The sequence below is a fragment of the Bos indicus genome, chromosome 6 (genome assembly GCF_029378745.1).
Source record: "Bos indicus isolate NIAB-ARS_2022 breed Sahiwal x Tharparkar chromosome 6, NIAB-ARS_B.indTharparkar_mat_pri_1.0, whole genome shotgun sequence".
NCBI classification, from domain to species: Eukaryota; Metazoa; Chordata; class Mammalia; order Artiodactyla; family Bovidae; genus Bos; species Bos indicus.
Window position 1 is genome coordinate 90352686 of NC_091765.1, and position 19305 is coordinate 90371990.

The following is a 19305-nucleotide window of genomic DNA, read 5'->3' on the forward strand; positions in this document are numbered from 1 at the left end:
GGAATATTTTAAGCATTCTCTAGGTAAAGGTTCATATTTCCCTGGTGGCTCGGTGATAAAGAATCCTCCTGCAGGAGGATTGGGTTGCAGGAGCCGCAGGAGACATGGGTTCAGTGACTGGATTGGGAAGATCCCCTGGAGGAGGGCATGGCAACCCACTTCAGTATTCTTGCCTGGAGAATTTCATGGACAGAGAAGCCTGTCAGGCTATAGTCCATAGAGTCTCAAGAGCTGGACATGACTGAAGCAATTTCGCACACATACATGCAGGTAAAATTTCAAGTAATATCAGTTATTATTAGTAAGATCAATAATATTAAGGGTGATAGTGGTGATGATTCTGGTGTTTTCTGACCACTCTTATGGAAATCAAGGAATATACCTAAGAGGCAAGTGACAATGATTTACTAACAATGTGGTCTGGGAGGGGACTAAAGCTTCCTGAGCCTTAAGTTCGTACTTGTATAAATGTGTACGATAATTCTAACTATGCAAGAACATGGTGAATAATCATGGAGAGGTTATCCCCAGGCCTGGAGTCAAACTATACTCAATTCAAGTAATGTTGAGCTTACAAATGGTAAAAGTCCTACCCCACTTCCAAAAATAACAAGCTGAACTTAGCATAGTTTAAAAATTAATAGCCCTTCCATTACTTTCAATAGCATTGTAATAATTCTTCCTTAATTCTTCTCATTGGGTACTTTCAAGGAAGAAACGGAGAAGGGAGAGAGGAAGAATACAGGGAGAGAAATGAGCAGTTGCGTAGGGCCAGTCACTGAGTTGGAATCTCTACCTAAACATGGCTTGTTCAGACAAGAGTAGATTGACATTCCTGGGGATCATGAACTCTTGAAAATACAGAGAGCTTTTACTGTATCAGTGCAGCAATTTAAGTTCAGAAAAGAATTCCTTGTTTTCCATAAGGGTGATCAGAGAACATCAGTATCATCACCACCATCATCCTTAGTATTATTGATCTTTCTAATAATAACTAATATTACTTGAACCTTTACCTAGAGAATACTAAAAATATTCCAGGTGCTAGGCTAAGCATGTTACTGGCATGGTCTCATCTAATCCTCTCAGCCCACCCTATTTATTATTTATTTTCACTTTGCTGATGAAAACATTAGTAAGGTTAAGTAACTTGCCCAGGGGTTCATAGTAAGTTACCTGGGATTGAAGCCCAAATCTGTCTGAATTATGATCTTGTGCTGAGAACCTTTATGTTATAATAGTTCAGAAGCAAGTTTCTCCTAACCCTATGCCATTTACAGAAGGATCAGATTAGAGTTCAGATACTTTGGTGTGCAGTTGAAGCTATGAGACAGAGGGGTGACTATTCACAATGCAAGACCAGGTTATCTTCAGGAGTAAATCAAGACCAACCAACAAACAAAAAGCACTGTGCAAATTATTTTTTTAGAGTTGCTAGTTCTGGATCATTGAGTAAACAAATGTTCCTAGGGTATTAAAAAAAAAAAGAATATGCTAGAAACAGCTTTATTAAAATGAGTTTACGCATGGCAGTAATATAAAAATGGTTTTATAGAGCAAGTCAGAAAAAGATTCTCTCTCACTTCTTTCTAAAACCAGCATATGACAAAGTTGTCATCCAGCTTGGATCACAGAGCTTCAAAATATTTTATTATTCTGCACACTTCATACAAGAATAATTACACTTTCTGCAGCAAGTAACACTGAGTTCTGTATCTGTGAAGTTCTGTTTTTTTGTTTTGTTTTGTTTTGTTTTTATTTAAATAAGCTGAAAAAGGAGAAAAGGGAAAACACCTACTGAAGTACTTCTGTTGCACTTCTTTCCTGGTAACTGAAACTCGAATAAGAATAAGAAAAAGTGAAGGAGAATGTCCTTGGAAACACGTTTAACATTTCCTTTATAATACAAGTACTGGCTATAATTGTTGCATAAATGTTCCTAGATACCCACATTTTGAAATTTCCTATAGCACAAACATAATTTATCTCCTGAAAAATAATTGCTGATTTTGTTTTTAGAGTTATATCATTGATTTAGTTTTCTAATACAGAATTTCAGACTACTTCAGACACCAAAAGCTGACAGGTCCCAAGGCTGAATGAACTTGCAAAAGTGCAAACTAGATGTTATTATAAGATACACAGTCTCAGGATCAAGTCACATTAGCAAAGAGACAGGAATAGACTATTCTCACGTTATGTTCCAGTGTCAGTGCTCAAATGCCGAAGCAGGTCACATGGGAAAAGGTTTCTTTGCAGAAAAATACTTTGAGGCATAGAAGAGTCTTTGAAGAACAGATGTCCGAATGTAGCGCCCACATTCATCAACCATAACAAAAAAGATTGTATAAACCAGGATTCTTGCAGCGAAGAAACAAACTTTTTTTTTTTTGCTCCTGACAGTTATTATTAAAATACGTAAATTACTTGGGGGTAAAAAGAAAACTGTTTCTCTCACCATATACTGAGTTCTGGGAATGCTCATCTTGAGCTTCACGCTCCAAGACAGTGGTATAGGTTGAAAGTTTGACAGTGTCCTCTGGATACCATAAGTTCTTGGATAAGCCCTGTTTTAAATTCAGTGCTGTGAAGGATTATATCCACTACAACATAAGTTAGTGACCCTGAGGTCACTATTTGTCCACTGATGAGGTCCCAGGACCCAAGGTACTTGGCACTTAGTAGGTACTTAACAAATATTTTTGAATGAAAGAATGACAGCAATGCCCCAATATATTTAGGTTCTCATAATGTAGTGTATACAGACTATATTAAAATGAAGGTTTCATTAAGGCAATAGTTTGGTCTTAAAACCATGGGCACTAAAATGTGTCCTAGACTTCCTTCATAAAATTTGGCAGAAACCAGGGCCTTTTCCACATAGCAGGTTATTTGACCCAGAACATTTTACTCTACTCTCTATGTAACACTGTGGTCAATAATATAGAGTGGAAATAATCCACTCCAGGAAGCAATCAAAAGCTCTCTATCTCAGCTCATTGCTGTAACAGTATTGGAAGCAGAAACATCTCACCTCTCAGCTCACATGCCCATATACTTTACCCTGTCATGTACAGGACATTCTGAAACAAGGCATGAAGCCTTCATTCTTTCTCTTCTCATATTCTCTCATAGCAACACCCACTAGTCCTTCTATTGATAAGGCTTTTCAAGAAATTCTGTAGAATTTGTTAAGGATCCAAGAACTATCTGGCCTTACCTGGGATATGGGGTAAAGAGGTAAAGACCTTTATTCTCAGAGCCAGTCATCAGTTCAGATGTAATTTCCCTCCAGAATCTTCCATGATTCCTTCTCAACTGGCTAAGTCGTCCTCCTCTCTGAACCCATAGTACCTGAGTCTCTCTTAGACTGCGAAACTATATTGAAATTATCACTGAGTAGCTGTTTCCTCCAGTAAATTGTAGACTGTCCAAGGGACCATGTCTTATTTCTCCTTATCATTTGTCACAGTGGGTGGTACGGTGCCTAGAATTACAGGAGATGCCCAATCAGTGCTCGCTGGACTGTCTACTTAGTCTCCATGCTCCCCTGAAATCATTATCCTGAATGACTATACAGTGATAAATGGAATATTATTGCTAGAAATGCTCCTCTAATTGAAGGCATTATTTGATAGTACTGTTTCAAAGTCATGTCTGCTTTAAGAAACTGTCATCCATGATCTCATGATACACTGGAGTTAGTCAAGATCTTGGTTCCAAGTCATAGAAATCCAAATAGAACTAGCTTAAGCCAAAGAAAGAATTCATTACAAAGATACTGACAGGTCTCGTGGAGGCTACACACAGGAACTGAATGAAGCTAAACTCTGAGATTGCATGGGACAGGAATTCAGACTGTCAGGAAATTCACCTTTCACCTCGGTTCCTCTTTCACCAATTTCTTTGCTTTTCTGGACCTCGTGGAACAAAACATGACTGTCAATAGCTTTGAACTGCACATCTGTATACTCTAAGAACCCAAAGAAGGATAACTTTATTTCAAGTTCCCAATTTCCCAGGAAATGACTCCAGTTGGCCCAATTTCATTAATCGCCCACCTTAGACCAACCAAATACAGCTGGTGCTCATGCTCAGTTGTGGGGTTCCAACTCTTTGCAACCCCATGGACGGTAGCCTACCAGGCTGCCCTGTCCATGAGATTCTCCAGGCAGGGATACTGGAGTGGGTTGCCATTCCCTTCTCCAGGGGATTTCCCAACACAGGGATCAAACCCACGTCTCTTGTGTCTCCTGCATTGGCAGGCAGGTTCTTTACCACTAGCACCACAGAGTGAGGTTAAAAAATATGTCCAGGCTGCTGAGTAACCAGTCTCATAAGTATCTACTACATTTTCAAATTCTTTAGTTTCCAAGGAAAACTTATGGTCAGAGTAAACTACTTCAACGGTATTCATGATAGTTGCTATAAAACACAAGGTTTTGTAAGGCAATAATGTTCAAATTTATTTCTACTAATAACGTGTGGTAACAATAGAAAATTCCTAAGCAAATATATATTTGCTTTGTTTTAAAAATAAATTTATTTTATTACATGGTAATACTGACAGTTTACATAAATGAGGTCATTCAGTATAGGCAAAAAAAAAAATTATAAAATGCATTTCAAAAACATAGGAAAATCTTTGAAGTTCTTTATTGGTAGTTCAGATCTACCAAATTTCAAGAGACACATTTTAGCATCAGAACATAATTTCCAAGCTTGAATTGCCTTGAGAGATTCCATTGGTCAACCAACCTTGATTAAGGAAAGAAGAAACAGTTATAGCATTTTTTAAAAATTTAAATGCTCTAACAAACATTTGTTTCAAGCACTCTTAGTATCAGTAAAGACTGAGAAAGAGAAAGCATGAAGAAACTCAGAGGAAGCTTTTGAAAAGAGTGTATACAAAATGTATCAGGTGAAACTGACCCTATTCAAGGATGGTCATTGTTTGACTTGCTGCTGCTGCTGCTGCTAAGTCACTTCAGTTGTGTTCGACTCTGTCCAACCCCGTAGACGGCAGCCCACCAGGCTCCGCCGTCCCTGGGATTCTCCAGGCAAGAGTACTGGAGTGGGGTGCCATTTCCTTCTCCAGTGCATGAAAGTGAAAAGTAACAGTGAAGTCACTTAGTCATGTCTGACTCTTTGCGACCCCGTGGACTGCAGCCTACCAGGCTCCTCCGTACATGGGATTTTCCAGGCAAGAGTACTGGAGTGGGGTGCCATTGCCTTCTCCATTGTTTGACTTAGTTCTTACTAATATTTGAGCTATTTCTGTGTTATACTTAAGCACAGCCTCATTCTCACTTGAAATACGGTGTGTGATAAAAAGTAATACACAACTTCACCTTTTCTCTGAATTCTCTGCTTCATTTCAGGCATGGAGTCTACACTGCAAATTAGAATTTACAAAGATTCTGGAAAAGCTGTTTTGCTGATAGGCACAATAGCAAAATTGTAGTAATTTGAGGATATCTGCCATCAGTTTTTATAAATGATCCACCCAGCCAATGTAGGAAATTCCATATTATATGGAATTTTGGCTAAATGTACATTCCGCTTTTTCAGATTTAAAAAGAATCTTCATTAAATGTAATATGGAGTTGAAGGAGCATTGGCAAGATGGTCCCAAGTAACAGGTGACTATGGTCATAATTTGATTGCACTAAAATTCATCTGAGAGCAATCACAGGTACTGTTTTCTTGTGTGCTAAGTCACTTCAGTTGTGTCAGACTCCTTGTGACCCTATGGACCATAGCCCACAAGGCTCCTCTGTCCATGGGACTCTCTAGGCAAGAGTGCTAGAATAGGTTGCCATGCCCTCCTCCAGGGCATCTTCCCAACCCAGGGATTGAACTTGTGTCTCTTAAGTATCCTGCATTAGCAGGTGGGTTCTTTACCACTAGTGTCACCTGGGAAGCACCAGAAGAACAAAAATCAGGATATGCCTTATACATCCTGCCTGGGCTCTGTTGTGATGTCCCTGACCATTTACCCCAGGATAAACAGCCTCTTCCAGCGCTTCATCTATCCTTTAGCAAGCATAAACATTTACTTGGAGCTTAAAGATGGTCATGCAATTACTTTCCATCTCTGTCATTTTCCTAAACTGTGGGACAAATCTGTTTGCTTTAGAAATGTAAAAATGTATGTATATCACTGAGAATTTACAAAGGAGCAAAGAAACATAATGAAAGTCAAGCCTATAGAAAGCATGATGGTAACAGTTAACATGTATCCAGGACTCTGCAATCTGAGTTTCTGCAGGAAAATGTACCAGTGCCTCAGTCATTGCAAACACAGTTTAGTGTAAAGTCTTGGGTTATATTGTGCATTAGGTTGCAACAACTCCAGTGAACAAAAATGATGGTTAACAGCAAACCTTGAACTTGGCTAAATATTGGTTCCAATTTCAGCTCCACCAATTCCTAACTATATAAATCTGGGTTAGATCATTTAACTTCTTGTGTTGTATCTGCCTCTTTGCAATCCCATGGACTGTAGCCTGCTAGGCTTTTCTGTCCATGGGATTCTCCAGGTAAGAATACTGGAGTGGGTTGCCATTCCCTTCTCCAGGATATCTGCAAGACCCAGGGATCAAATCCAGGTCTCCTGCATTGCAGGCAGATTCTTAACCATCTGAGCCACCAGGGAATGTCCTTTAGCTTCTTAGGGCCTGTTTCTATACACGAGAAATGAGAATCATAGGTTTTTGAAGGAATGAAAGGAAATAATGTATTTCAAACTCTTAGCACATAGTAAGTGTTGGATAAATGGTAGTTTTATTATTAATGCAATTCCTAAGATCTAAACTCCTTCCTACTCTTCTTTTTTGTTTGACTAGTAATTTTGGTGACAAAACTGAATTGGAAGTTTATTCAAATGTCCCTGCTTAACTGGGTGCTTTTCCCAAACACTATATAATAATAAAATTACTTAGTATTACAAAAATAATAGTAAACAACACAAATCAACATTACAGACAAAAAGTAAATACATTATTTAAAATTCATTTTGCTAGCTGTTTCCTGAGACACATTCTGTCCATTTTCAAATGAGTAAGAAGATACTTTGTAACTTGCCATCAACCTGGAGTAATCTTCATCGACTATAGGAAAAAGGAAAGAAAAAAAAGAAAAGAGCAAGCCATTAAAACAAAATTTATTATGTAGTTACAAAAAAAACCAAAACACAAATCCCAAGCAGGAAACTGTGGGTACTCTGTGGGTACCTCTGTCAAGTTTATTAATTAACCTCTCTATCTGAACCTTTATTCCTTTTCTTCTTCAAAACTCATTCTCCTCAAGATTGAGGAATATATAAGAAAAGGGGGGAATTGTAACTGAGCCAGACCCTATGGGGACTTTCTGAGACCTGCCTTCACCCGTATCCTCTGCTTTATGTACTCTCTCAAGTACCTAATTAATAGTATTTGATGCAAATTTCCTGACTTATTTTGCCAATGGGAAAACCTCCCACCAAATAGAAGAAGTTACCTACCTGATGACCCTGAACACGTAGCCCCAAGTTTCTACTGGAGCCTAAAAACTAATAATGTTAATCCCTATGACACCACCATGCTGCCTCATTATCAGCCATTCAGAGAACTGTGCACAAGCTGATCATGTACCCAGCCATCCCACCTCCCACCTGCCCTTTAAAAAGGCTTTGCCAAAACCCTTGGGGAGCTCCAAGTTTTTCAGGACATGAGCCACCTATTCTCCTTGCAATCTCATAAAACACACACACACACACACACACACCCCAAAAACAAAACCCTCCAGAGTCAGCATTTTTGTTTTCAATTCATTCATATCATTCTGATAATAAGCTAGAAGAACATTATAATTTCTTGATAATCATTTACTGTATTCTATTGTTCAGTTGAGCATTTCTGGAAAAGGAGATTTTGCTGGGTAAGCTATGGAAAGCCACCACTTTCTCCTGCTGGATGAACAAGGCCATGTGCGGCCATGGTTGCTGCTAGCTTCCTCTATGACCTAAGAGGACTTAGCCAAGGATGAAGCCAGCTCTGGGAATGGTAAGCAGAAAGGCAGAAATAATAGTTCTCTGCATAAGAACTCTGGTACAAGCAAATGTGGATGCTCTCTTTCCTCTGGGTTTGGCTAGTGAAAGGTACCTGCTGCAGATCTGAAGGCAAGAGGACAGAGGTTTGGGGATATTCTTCTCCCGCTCCTGCCTCCTTCCTTATTCAGGTGCTGACCATGGCTACTCCCATCCATAGCTACAGTTTCTGCCTGGTGGGCCCTAGAGCACAGCCAGCTTCTCAATGGCAAGGTAAGTGTTTTTCTGCCCTTTCAGGCACAGGTGGGGGACAGCCTCCAGCAGTTGCTAGACTCTGGGAGCCTCAATATTCCTATAGGTTCCCTCAACCCTGCCCTCCCAGCCCCTTCATCAAAATGTCTTTGTTGGATCATCTGAGAGAATTTCTGATTCCTGCTGGGATCTCAAATGATGGAACTTTTAAAAGAGCCTCGAACAGTGCTTGGAATGTGGTAAATGCTCCATAAACATGGTTATTATCAAAACACTGCTTTTGCTATTTCCTTTCAATGTGAGATGTCTAAACTAAAATCTTTCTTATTTGTGTCCCCAAGTGAAAAATATATCAAATATCTTATAATATTTTATAAGAATATAAAATAACCACCACAACCACACAGAACAAGAAACCAGACTGATCTAAGTGCATCGGAAAAACTGTGTAAAAGTCTATATTCTATCTCTGTGGTACCATGCAAAAGAAAGATATGATAAAGTCTTTTATCTGGCTTCAGATTCAATGAAAAAATTGTCAATTTATTTTTAGATGTTTTTAAACACAATCAAATTCCAATCGATTTACTGAATGCAATTAAACCCCACTTCACCAGGCAAATATCACCTGAAGAGCTCCCCATCTACTAAGTTTATCACACTTACCATTAAGCAATACTAGTCTCTTGAATATCATCATTTATAGGAGTTATATCTTTACCCAGAGTTTCCATTTCTTCTTCCTTCTTTCTTCTTTTCCGACGTTTCCGAAGAGGACTTGGAAAACAAAGTGTTAGAAATTAGAGTGGTCCTTTTAGTTACTGCAGTCACAAAATTAAACATCAATAAAGCCTAAGATCTTATTTCCAGACTGGTAAAAATGTACAGGTTCATGAAAAAAAAATTTTTTTAGGTTCTCTCTTAACTATCCCTTTCTCTAGGCTCAAATAGCTACAATAGCAAAAGAACAGAGAGAATGTAGCTTTAGCTACATAGAAGGAACGTAGTACTTGATTGTGGATAGAGCTTGTTGAGCACAAGAAAACCTTTCAGGCCAAGTCATTTTACAAAATAGACTGATAAGCATTATTTAGTATGTAAATAAAAGATAGTACAAAATGGAAACCAACATAAGACTAAGAGAATGAGGGTAATCTCTGAATATGTTAATTAAGTTTCCAGATAAATTAATCAAAAAACGTATTAGATATTCTGTAGTGCAGTCCAGTTTTCTTAAAATATGATACAAAATGAATGTAATAAAATAGAGCATTTCCCAGCTCTGCCCCAAACTTGGCATTCTAAAATTCCTTTTTGCCATAAAGGAAGTAAAACGTTACAAATATCTATCAATTTTATAGCTAGAAGGAATCCTACAGATTATTTGTAAATGAGAGTTTAATCCTCTCATTTTACAGAAAATAAAATTAAAGTTTAAAGAGATTAAGAAGTTTGTCCAAGTTCTCAAAAGTGTTTGATGGCACAGCTGGGACAAACATCTCTCTAGACAGCTGGTAGCTGTGTTAACGCTTTTCTACCAAGAATGCTATAAAGAAAGGACTCCTGTAACACCTTCCTGTAATGAGAACCACAGTCCAAAGTACAGTTCAGGAGGCTTCTCAAGACATGAAGGTAGCATTTTAAGAAAATGCTTTTTTAGCATGCTGTGTGGGAGTTCTGGCCTGATCAAAAATTTGATGAGTTTCCAAAACTAAAGCATTGTACTAAGCCATTCTATCTCAGAGAAAAAACAAGGATTTTCTTGATTAACAAAGTTGAGGTATATAAAAAATAAAGACAGGAGAAACAGTGCAGGCATCTTTTGTAAATAAAATTCATTATTTTAATGTGACTAATAAAAAATACTTTTGTTTCTATCTTTCAAAGTTTTTGTGTCACGGTATAGTTTAAGAAAAGTATTGTTTAAGCTATTAACAAACTTACATAAAACGTGATGGACTCTAGGGCTAAATATTTGACTTTTTTTGATTTCCTTGGACTACAAGGAGATTACACCTGTCAATCCCAAAGGAAATCAATCCTGAATATTCATTGGAAGGACTGATGCTGAAGCTGAAGCTCCAGTCCTTTGGCCACCTGGTGTGAAGAGCTGATTCACTGGAAAAGACCCTGATGCTGGAAAAGATGGAAGGTGGGAGGAGAAGGGGATGAAAGCTCAAACTCAAGGAGGCAGTGGAGGACAGGAGGCCTGGTGTGCTGCGGTTCATGGGACTGGACACGACTTAGCAACTGAACAACAAAACTGACTTTTTAAATTGATATGTAGTTGATGTGTAACATTTTATTCATTTCAGGTATGATTTGATGTATGTTTATATTGAAAATGATCGCCACAATAAGTTTAGTATTTAATAGCCATCTCCACATTTACAAAAATTTTCATTCTTGTGATGAGAACTTTCCAGATCTCCTAAGAAACTTTCAAATATTCAAGACTGTTTTATTAACTATAATCACTATGTGTACATTACATCCCATGACCTGTTTATCTTATAACTAGAAGTTTATACATTTGGGTTGCCTTCATCCATTTTGCCCACTTCCTCTTTCTCAGAGGATTTATATAAATTTTATTTGAATTATAATAATTATGCTTAGAAAAATGACAAAAATCATGTCATGTGTTTATTATAAATGCTTCAGAATAAATGATGGTGAACTGTAAAAAGTAATTTAAATTAAAAAAAGGGGGGGAAGAGAAAAGGCAGGAAGGAGGGAAGGAAGGAAAGAAGATAGGAAAGGAAAGATAAAAGTTTTTAGACTTCCTTAAAATTAAATTTAAAAATACTTACTGACAGCATGTGCAGATACTGACCACTAAAATGATAAAAATTACCATAACTGCTATCAAACAAATCACCAAAATCTGCCCTCTGTCTCCTCTTAGGTAAAACAAGTCAACTCTCTCACATCTGGCCCCAGCATAGCCTTCATCACAGCTATAAAAATAGAACAAAAACAGGGCAACAAGGTCAAAGAGTAAAAGACTCTTAAGAATCTCTACTATTTCTTTGTTGAAGAAATTAACACTTTTTTCATTACTTGGAATTAACAAAGGGTACAATTCCTTTAAACAAAATGTGTTTAAGCTGTACAATCACTGTGTTTACGAGAAATTTCATTCTTTGCTAAAAACCTGTCATCCTTTGAACATCATTAACAATATGTCTGAAGAAGGCAATGGCACCCCACTCCAGTACTCTTGCCTGGAAAATCCCATGGACGGAGGAGCCTTGAAGGCCGCAGTCCATGGGGTCACTGAAGGCTGGGCACGACAGAACGACTTCACTTTCACTTTTCACTTTCATGCATTGGAGAAGGAAATGGCAACCCTCTCCAGTGTTCTTGCCTGGAGAATCCCAGGGACAGCGGAGCCTGGTGAGCTGCCATCTATTGGGTCACACAGAGTTGGACACGACTGAAGTGACTTAGCAGCAACAATATGTCTAAGATAAATAAACGGGGAGGGTAACACTAAAATCTACCCTGAAATTTTAGATTCTGAGTTTGAAAGGGAGGGGGTGATAAAATCCCCTATACAGCACTCTCAAGTGCTTAAATATCCCCGGACAGGGAATTCAAAAATCCCCAGGATTTCCCATTTCATCAGAGGGTGATACAAAGAGTTTCAGTGTGCCTGAGTTCTCCTATTATAAATTATATTCAAAGTATATGGTTTTATATGATCAAACATGGAACATACACAAAGCTCTGTAAATGTTATTTTATAGGACTCCTCTCCACACACCTTCCCCCACCCCTGGCCTCTCTTTTCATCTTCCACCCATCAGTTCTGGTTCTAATGCTTGCAGGAGTCAGACTAGGTAAGTCTCTTCCATCCACCACCTCCCCAACTGCATCCCCTCAAAACACAATAGATGTCCTCTCCAGTTCCTTTATCTGATCCTCTAAAGCCAGTCTCAGATCTGTGCACCATTCCCTGTGTGCATATTAGCTTGGTCGTGTTTGACTCTTTTGGGATGCCATGGACTGTAGCCCACCAGGCTCCTCTGTCCATAGGATTTTTCAGGCAAGAATATTGGTGTGGGTTGCCATTTCCTCCTCCAGGGGATCTTCCCCACCCAAGGATCAAACCTGTGCCTACTGCATTGCAGGGAGATTCTTTACCCTCTGAGTCACTGGGGAGCCCCACCTATCCCTCTGCTCTCTAAAGGCCCCTTTGCTGCATGGTCATGGTAAAGTGAAGTAAACAGAAATCAGCAAGCTCTCCAAACGCCCCAATTCCCCTCTCATTCTCTCATCAACTTCATCAATACAGTCCTGAGTTGACCTCAACTTAGCAGATGCTCCCCTGTCTGAAGTTACAGTTACAGAGCCATTTGACCAAGCAGCATTCAACCACCTAAAATTCAGTAATCTGAGGACTGTTCATTGCAGTCCCTGACTTGTGTCAGATGCCTAAAGGATGCATAAAAAGTTTGTCTGAAGATATTTGAAAACCAAAATGATATGTTGTAACATCACTACTTTTGGCTAACAAATATCTTCTCTTTTTTTCTCCTCAGACTCATGCCAAACACAAAGAGATACTGGTCGTATACATAATTATTTAAATTTCAGAAAGATGAAGCTCTGCTTCTTAGAAAGATGACTGTGTAATTTCATTTTTTGTTGTTATTGTTTAAGCAGATATCTATTGCCAGGCCACTCTAGAGTCTATGTCTGATAAAAAGCCAAGGCAGTTAGTTCCCACAAAGCCTTATTTCTCAAGTAAGGAGGTCCCTGACTGATTATATTGTAGCTGCTACAATGATTAAAAAAAAAAAAAGAAAAACTAGCTTGGTCACAGCCATCAATTGAAAGATGAGGCTCTATGCAAGCAAAGGAGAAAAAAACCACCTAAGGCCATCTATTGCAAAATGACCCCAGGATGTATGAGGGAAAATTGCTTCCTGCAAGATAGCTAGACTCTTCATCGCAAGGTCAAAATAACAGGAAGAGAGCTTAGAAATATCTGAAATATCAAAAAATCTCTTGCACATAGAACTGGAAATGGGGGAAGAATCACTTTTGATCGCAAGTGTGGGAGGGAGGTTTTAATGGGGTTTTTTTTAAGGTTATAATTAAAATCTACAAATATAGTCTCTTCTAATTAGCTGGAATGTTTCTGTAACAAATTTACTAAATACAGCATTTTTAAACAATAACTTTGCCCATAAAGTACACGGCAATTACTTGCTACTCTTTTAGAATGTTTTCCTAATTATAAGCTCTGGGTTCAGTTACTCACCCATGCTTTAAATGAATTTCTCAGTAAGCAGTCCTTCCTATTAACTATAACCCAGTGAAGCTATGTAGAAGGTCAAACCCTTACACAGCTAGTTACAATGACTCATGTTATTTCACTGCTCATCTAATTAATAAAGTATCAGCTAACGGTCATTTCAGAAGGGAAAGGAAGAGGAAAGGGTGAAAGATGCTAGCAAATGTTTAATAAATGCTGAGCAAATGAATGACTTTTTATTTAATAAATATCTGATAAATTAAAAATAACATTTAAAGATGCTATGACCCTTGAATGTGGTCCACTGGAGAAGGGAATGGCAAACCACCTCAGTATTCTTGCCTTGAGAACCCCATGAACAGTATGAAAAGGCAAAATGATAGGATACTGAAAGAGGAACTCCCCAGGTCAGTAGGTACCCAATATGCTACTGGAGATCAGTGGAGAAATAACTCCAGAAAGAATGAAGGGATGGAGCCAAAGCAAAAAGAATACCCAGCTGTGGATGTGACTGGTGATAGAAGCAAGGTCCGATGCTGTAAAGAGCAATACTGCATAGGAACCTGGAATGTCAGGTCCATGAATCAAGGCAAATTGGAAGTGGTCAAACAAGAGATGGCAAGAGTGAACATCTACATTCTAGGAATCAGCAAACTGAAATGGACTGGAATGGGTGAATTTAAGTCAGATGACCATTATATCTACTACTGCGGGCAGGAATCCCTCACAAGAAATGGAGTAGCCATCATGGTCAACAAAAGAGTCCAAAATGCAGTACTTGGATGCAATCTCAAAAATGACAGAATGATCTCTGTTCATTTCCAGGGCAAACCATTCAATATCATGGTGATCCAACCTATGCCCCACCAGTAACGCTGAGGAAGCTGAAGTTGAACAGTTCTATGAAGACCTACAAGACCTTTTAGAACTAACACCCAAAAAAGATGTCCTTTTCATTATAGGGGACTGGAATGCAAAAGTAGGAAGTCAAGAAACACCTGGAGTAACAGGCAAATTTGGCCTTGGAATACAGAATGAAGCAGGGCAAAGAGAGTTTTGCCAAGAAAATACACTGGTCATAACAAACACCCTCTTCCAACAACACAAGAGAAGACTCTACACATGGACATCACCAGATGGTCAACACTGAAATCAGATTGATTATATTCTTTGCAGCCAAAGATGGAGAAGCTCTATACAATCAGCAAAAACAAGACCAGAAGCTGACTGTGGCTAAGACCATGAACTCCTATTACCAAATTCAGACTTAAATTGAAGAAAGTAGGGAAAACCACTAGACCATTCAGGTATGACCTAAATCAAATCCCTTATAATTATACAGTGGAAGTGAGAAATAGATTTAAGGGCCTAGATCTGATTGATAGAGTGTCTGATGAACTATGGACTGAGGTTCATGACATTGTACAGGAGACAGGGATCAAGACCATCCCCATGGAAAAGAACTGCAAAAAAGCAAAATGGCTGTCTGGGGAGGCCTTACAAATAGCTGTGAAAAGAAGAGAAGCGAAAAGCAAAGGAGAAAAGGAAAGATATAAACATCTGAATGCAGAGTTCCAAAGAATAGCAAGAAGAGATAAGAAAGCCTTCTTCAGCGACCAATGCAAAGAAATAGAGGAAAACAACAGAATGGGAAAGACTAGGGATCTCTTCAAGAAAATCAGATACCAAAGGAACATTTCATGCAAAGATGGGCTCGATAAAGGTCAGAAATGGTATGGACCTAAGAGAAGTAGAAGATATTAGGAAGAGATGCCAGGAATACACAGAAGAACGGTACAAAAAAGATCTTCACAACCCAGATAATCACGAGGGTGTGATCACTCACCTAGAGCCAGACATCTTGGAATGTGAAGTCAAGTGGGCCTTAGAAAGCATCACTACGAACAAAGCTAGTGGAGGTGATAGAATTCCAGTTGAGCTATTCCAAATCCTGAAAGATGATTCTGTGAAAGTGCTGTACTCAATATGCCAGCAAATTTGGAAAACTCAGCAGTGACCACAGGATGGGAAAGGGTCAGTTTTCATTCCAATCCCAAAGAAAGGCAATGCCAAAGAATGCTCAAACTACCACACAATTGCACTCATCTCACACACTAGTAAAGTAATGCTCAAAATTCTCCAAGCCAGGCTTCAACAATATGTGAACCGTGAACTTCCTGATATTCAAGCTGGTTTTAGAAAAGGCAGAGGAACCAGAGATCAAATTGCCAGCATCCGCTGGATCATGGAAAAAGCAAGAGAATTCCAGAAAAACATCTATTTCTGCTTTATTGACTATACCAAAGCCTTTGACTGTGTGGATCACAATAAACTGTGGACAATTCTGAAAGAGATGGGAATACCAGACCACCTGATCTGCCTCTTGAGAAATCTGTATGCAAGTCAGGAAGCACCAGTTAGAACTGGACATGGCACAACAGACTGGTTCCAAATAGGAAAAGGAGTATGTCAAGGCTGTATATTGTCACCCTGTTTATTTAACTTATATGCAGAGTACATCATGAGAAATGCTGGACTAGAAGAAACACAAGCTGGAATCAAGATTGCCGGGAGAAATATCAATAACCTCAGATGTGCAGATGACACCACCCTTATGGCAGAAAGGGAAGAGGAACTAAAAAGCCTCTTGATGAAAGTGAAAGTGGAGAGTGAAAAAGTTGGCTTCAAGCTCAACATTCAGAAAACGAAGATCATGGCATCCGGTCCCATCACTTCATGGGAAATAGATGGGGAAACAGTGGAAACAGTGTCAGACTTTATTTTTGGGGCTCCAAAATCACTGCAGATGGTGACTGCAGCCATGAAATTAAAAGACGCTTACTCCTTGGAAGGAAAGTTATGACCAACCTAGATAGCATATTCAAAAGCAGAGACATTACTTTGCCAACAAAGGTTCGTCTAGTCAAGGCTATGGTTTTTCCTGTGGTCATGTATGGATGTGAGAGTTGGACTGTGAAGAAGGCTGAGTGCCGAAGAATTGATGCTTTTGCACTGTGGTGTTGGAGAAGACTCTTGAGAGTCCCTTGGACTGCAAGGAGATCCAACCAGTCCCTTCTGAAGGAGATCAGCCCTGGGATTTCTTTGGAAGGAATGATGCTAAAGCTGAAACTCCAGTACTTTGGCCACCTCATGCGAAGTGTTGACTCATTGGAAAAGACTCTGATGCTGGGAGGGATTGGGGGCAGGAGGAGAAGGGGACGACAGAGGATGAGATGGCTGGATGGCATCACTGATTCGATGGACATGAGTCTCAGTGAACTCCGGGAGTTGGTGATGGACAGGGAGGCCTGGCGTGCTGGGATTCATGGGGTCGCAAAGAGCTGGACACGACTGAGCGACTGATCTGATCTGATCTGATGTCCTTTGAGGACTCTGGGATCTCTGTTCTGAAATAATCACTAGGCACTATTGTAAGAACTTTGTAAGTATTAACTAACCGATCCTTATAACAACCTTTGAAGTAGTATTATTGACCCCTTTTGGAAGATGGAGAAACTGAGATATAAAGAAAGTAGGTGAGTGGGGGCTAGGATTCAAATGCAGGAAGTCTGGCTCCCAAGTTGTCCAACCACATATAATACTGCCCAGGGAATAAACCCTCATCTCCTGAGGCTCCTTCCTGGCAGGCAGAATCTTTACCGGATGAGCCATTGGGTTTCCAGGATGGCTCAGGAATACAGAATTCGCCTGTCTCCTGCAAGAGACTTGGATTCGAGGGTTCAGTCCCAGGGTTGGGAAGGTCCCCTGGAGAAGGAAATGGCAATCCACTCCAGTATTCTTATCTAGGAAATCCCATGGACAGAGGAGCCTGGCTGGCTACAGTCCATGGGGTGGCAAAGAATCGGGCATGACTTAATGACTAAACAGTAACAAGTGAGCTGTGCCATCTAAAATAAAAGCTATGTATCTGGAAACAAATCATCCCTGTTTCCCACCCCCCCAAAAAATACTGAGAAGATTAAGAAGGGATTGAGTTATTTGAAACACACACTTTGGTTTTTTATATAAAGACTGCTGCTGCTGCTACTGCTAAGTCACTTCAGTCGTGTCCAACTCTGTGCGACCCCATAGACAGCAGCCCACCAGGCTCCTCCATCCCTGGGATTCTCCAGGCAAGAACACTGGAGTGGGTTGCCATAAAGACAGGAGTCCACAAACTCCTATGATCCCAAGCAAAAGGAGAAATTTCTGGTTTCCCAAGATGGCATAATCGCCCATGGCAAGACGGTTTTGCCTGAATCTGTGCTACAAAAAATCTCCTAAAAGGTGAGACCTAGTTGAATAGTTCCCATTCAATTCAATAGTACATTTATGGAACATTTACTCTGTGCTGGGTACCACAATAAATATTTTTGCTTGATGTATTATTTTGCTTAATTTTCAACACATGAAAGAAGGATATTATTATCTTCTTTTAGAGATAATTAAACACCCAGGAAAGGTAACCAACTCATTGTTAACACTGCTCATAGTTGGTTGAAACAAAATCTTAGGTGTATTTTACTCCAAAGACTCCAATGTTCTTCCTCCATCAGCCCACTGCCCTCCTTGGTCTTATACCGGATCACCACTAAGAAGGTGTTCCTGGTTCAGATTAAAGCCTTGGATTTGACATTCAGCACAGCACTAGACCAAACCCAGATCTCTTGCTTTGCAGGCAAATTCTTTACCTCTTTATTGTCTGAGCCACCAGGGAAGCCCTCAGTGGTAAAGAATCCGTCTGCCAATGCAGGAGACATAAGAGACACCATTTCGATCCCTGGGTCTGGAAGATCCCCTGGAAGAGGAAATGGCAACCCAACTCAGTATTCTTGCTGGGAGAATCCCATGGACAGAAGAGCCTGGCAGACTGCAATCTATAGGGTCTCACAGAGTGGGACACAACTGAAGGGACTTAGCATGCATGCAGGCACAGCACTATATGAACTGTGACAGAGGGACTTGTTCATTTATTCATCAGACATTTCTTGAGCACCTAGTAAATTCTAGGCACTGTGCTTGGCACTGGAATATGAGAACGAATAAGCCATCATCCCTGCCTTCTAGGAGCTCACAGTCACAGAAGGGAGGGTCAGAGAAACCAACAGTGATACTCCAGGGGGAAAGAGCTTTTCATTGAAATGTGACTAGATCACTAAGGACAGACATCCAACTCAAGTCAGTGCAGGGATCCAGGACGAGCTGCTGTTTGAGCTGTATCTTAAAGCTTCAATAAGAATAAACTTTCCAGACTATGAGAATAGCTTGTCTAATAAACCCTGCAAACGAATGTAGGATTTCATAAGGACATTTGAGAATGTGGTGAGAGATATGGCTGGAAAGTCAAGCCATTCAACTATACTTCAGTGAATATATATATATATATATATATATATATATACACACACACATATATATAACCAAAAAGGTCAGTGAGAGGAGTGACTCAAGATGATATTAGAGAGGAGTCTAGAGAGCAGATCTGCTGAGAAGCTATGATTATTCTGGAAACAAGTAAGAAGAGACATTTATGGTTCAAAGTATGACCATGACTTCCTTTACATATAGAGATGTCAGCTCGCCCTGAATTAGTTTGTAAATTCAACATAATCCTAATAAAAGAAAAACAAAATAAAACAACTGAAAAAGAAAGTTAAGGCAGCATCAGAGGAGCTCTGGAGGAAATGGGTTTTAACCTCTGACTGAAGGAGACAGGCTGGGTAATTTTGTTGTTGTTTAGTTGCTAAGCCATGTCCAA

At 39.5% G+C, this 19305-nt stretch overlaps 1 protein-coding gene across 2 annotated transcripts in view; it reads right to left on the reverse strand.

Annotated features, from left to right (window-relative positions):
- Positions 1-4623: 4623 nt before the first annotated feature.
- BTC (betacellulin) overlaps positions 4624-19305 on the reverse strand; it is a 50033-nt gene continuing 35351 nt past the window's right edge. For both annotated transcript variants that reach the window (XM_070791591.1, XM_019962069.2), the window contains exons 4-6: positions 11095-11241; positions 8948-9058; positions 4624-7112 (exon numbers count right to left, since the gene is read on the reverse strand). In XM_070791591.1, the coding sequence (XP_070647692.1) occupies positions 8950-9058; positions 11095-11241 (256 nt within the window). In that variant the 3' untranslated portion in view covers positions 4624-7112; positions 8948-8949. The remainder of the gene's footprint in view (positions 7113-8947; positions 9059-11094; positions 11242-19305) is intronic.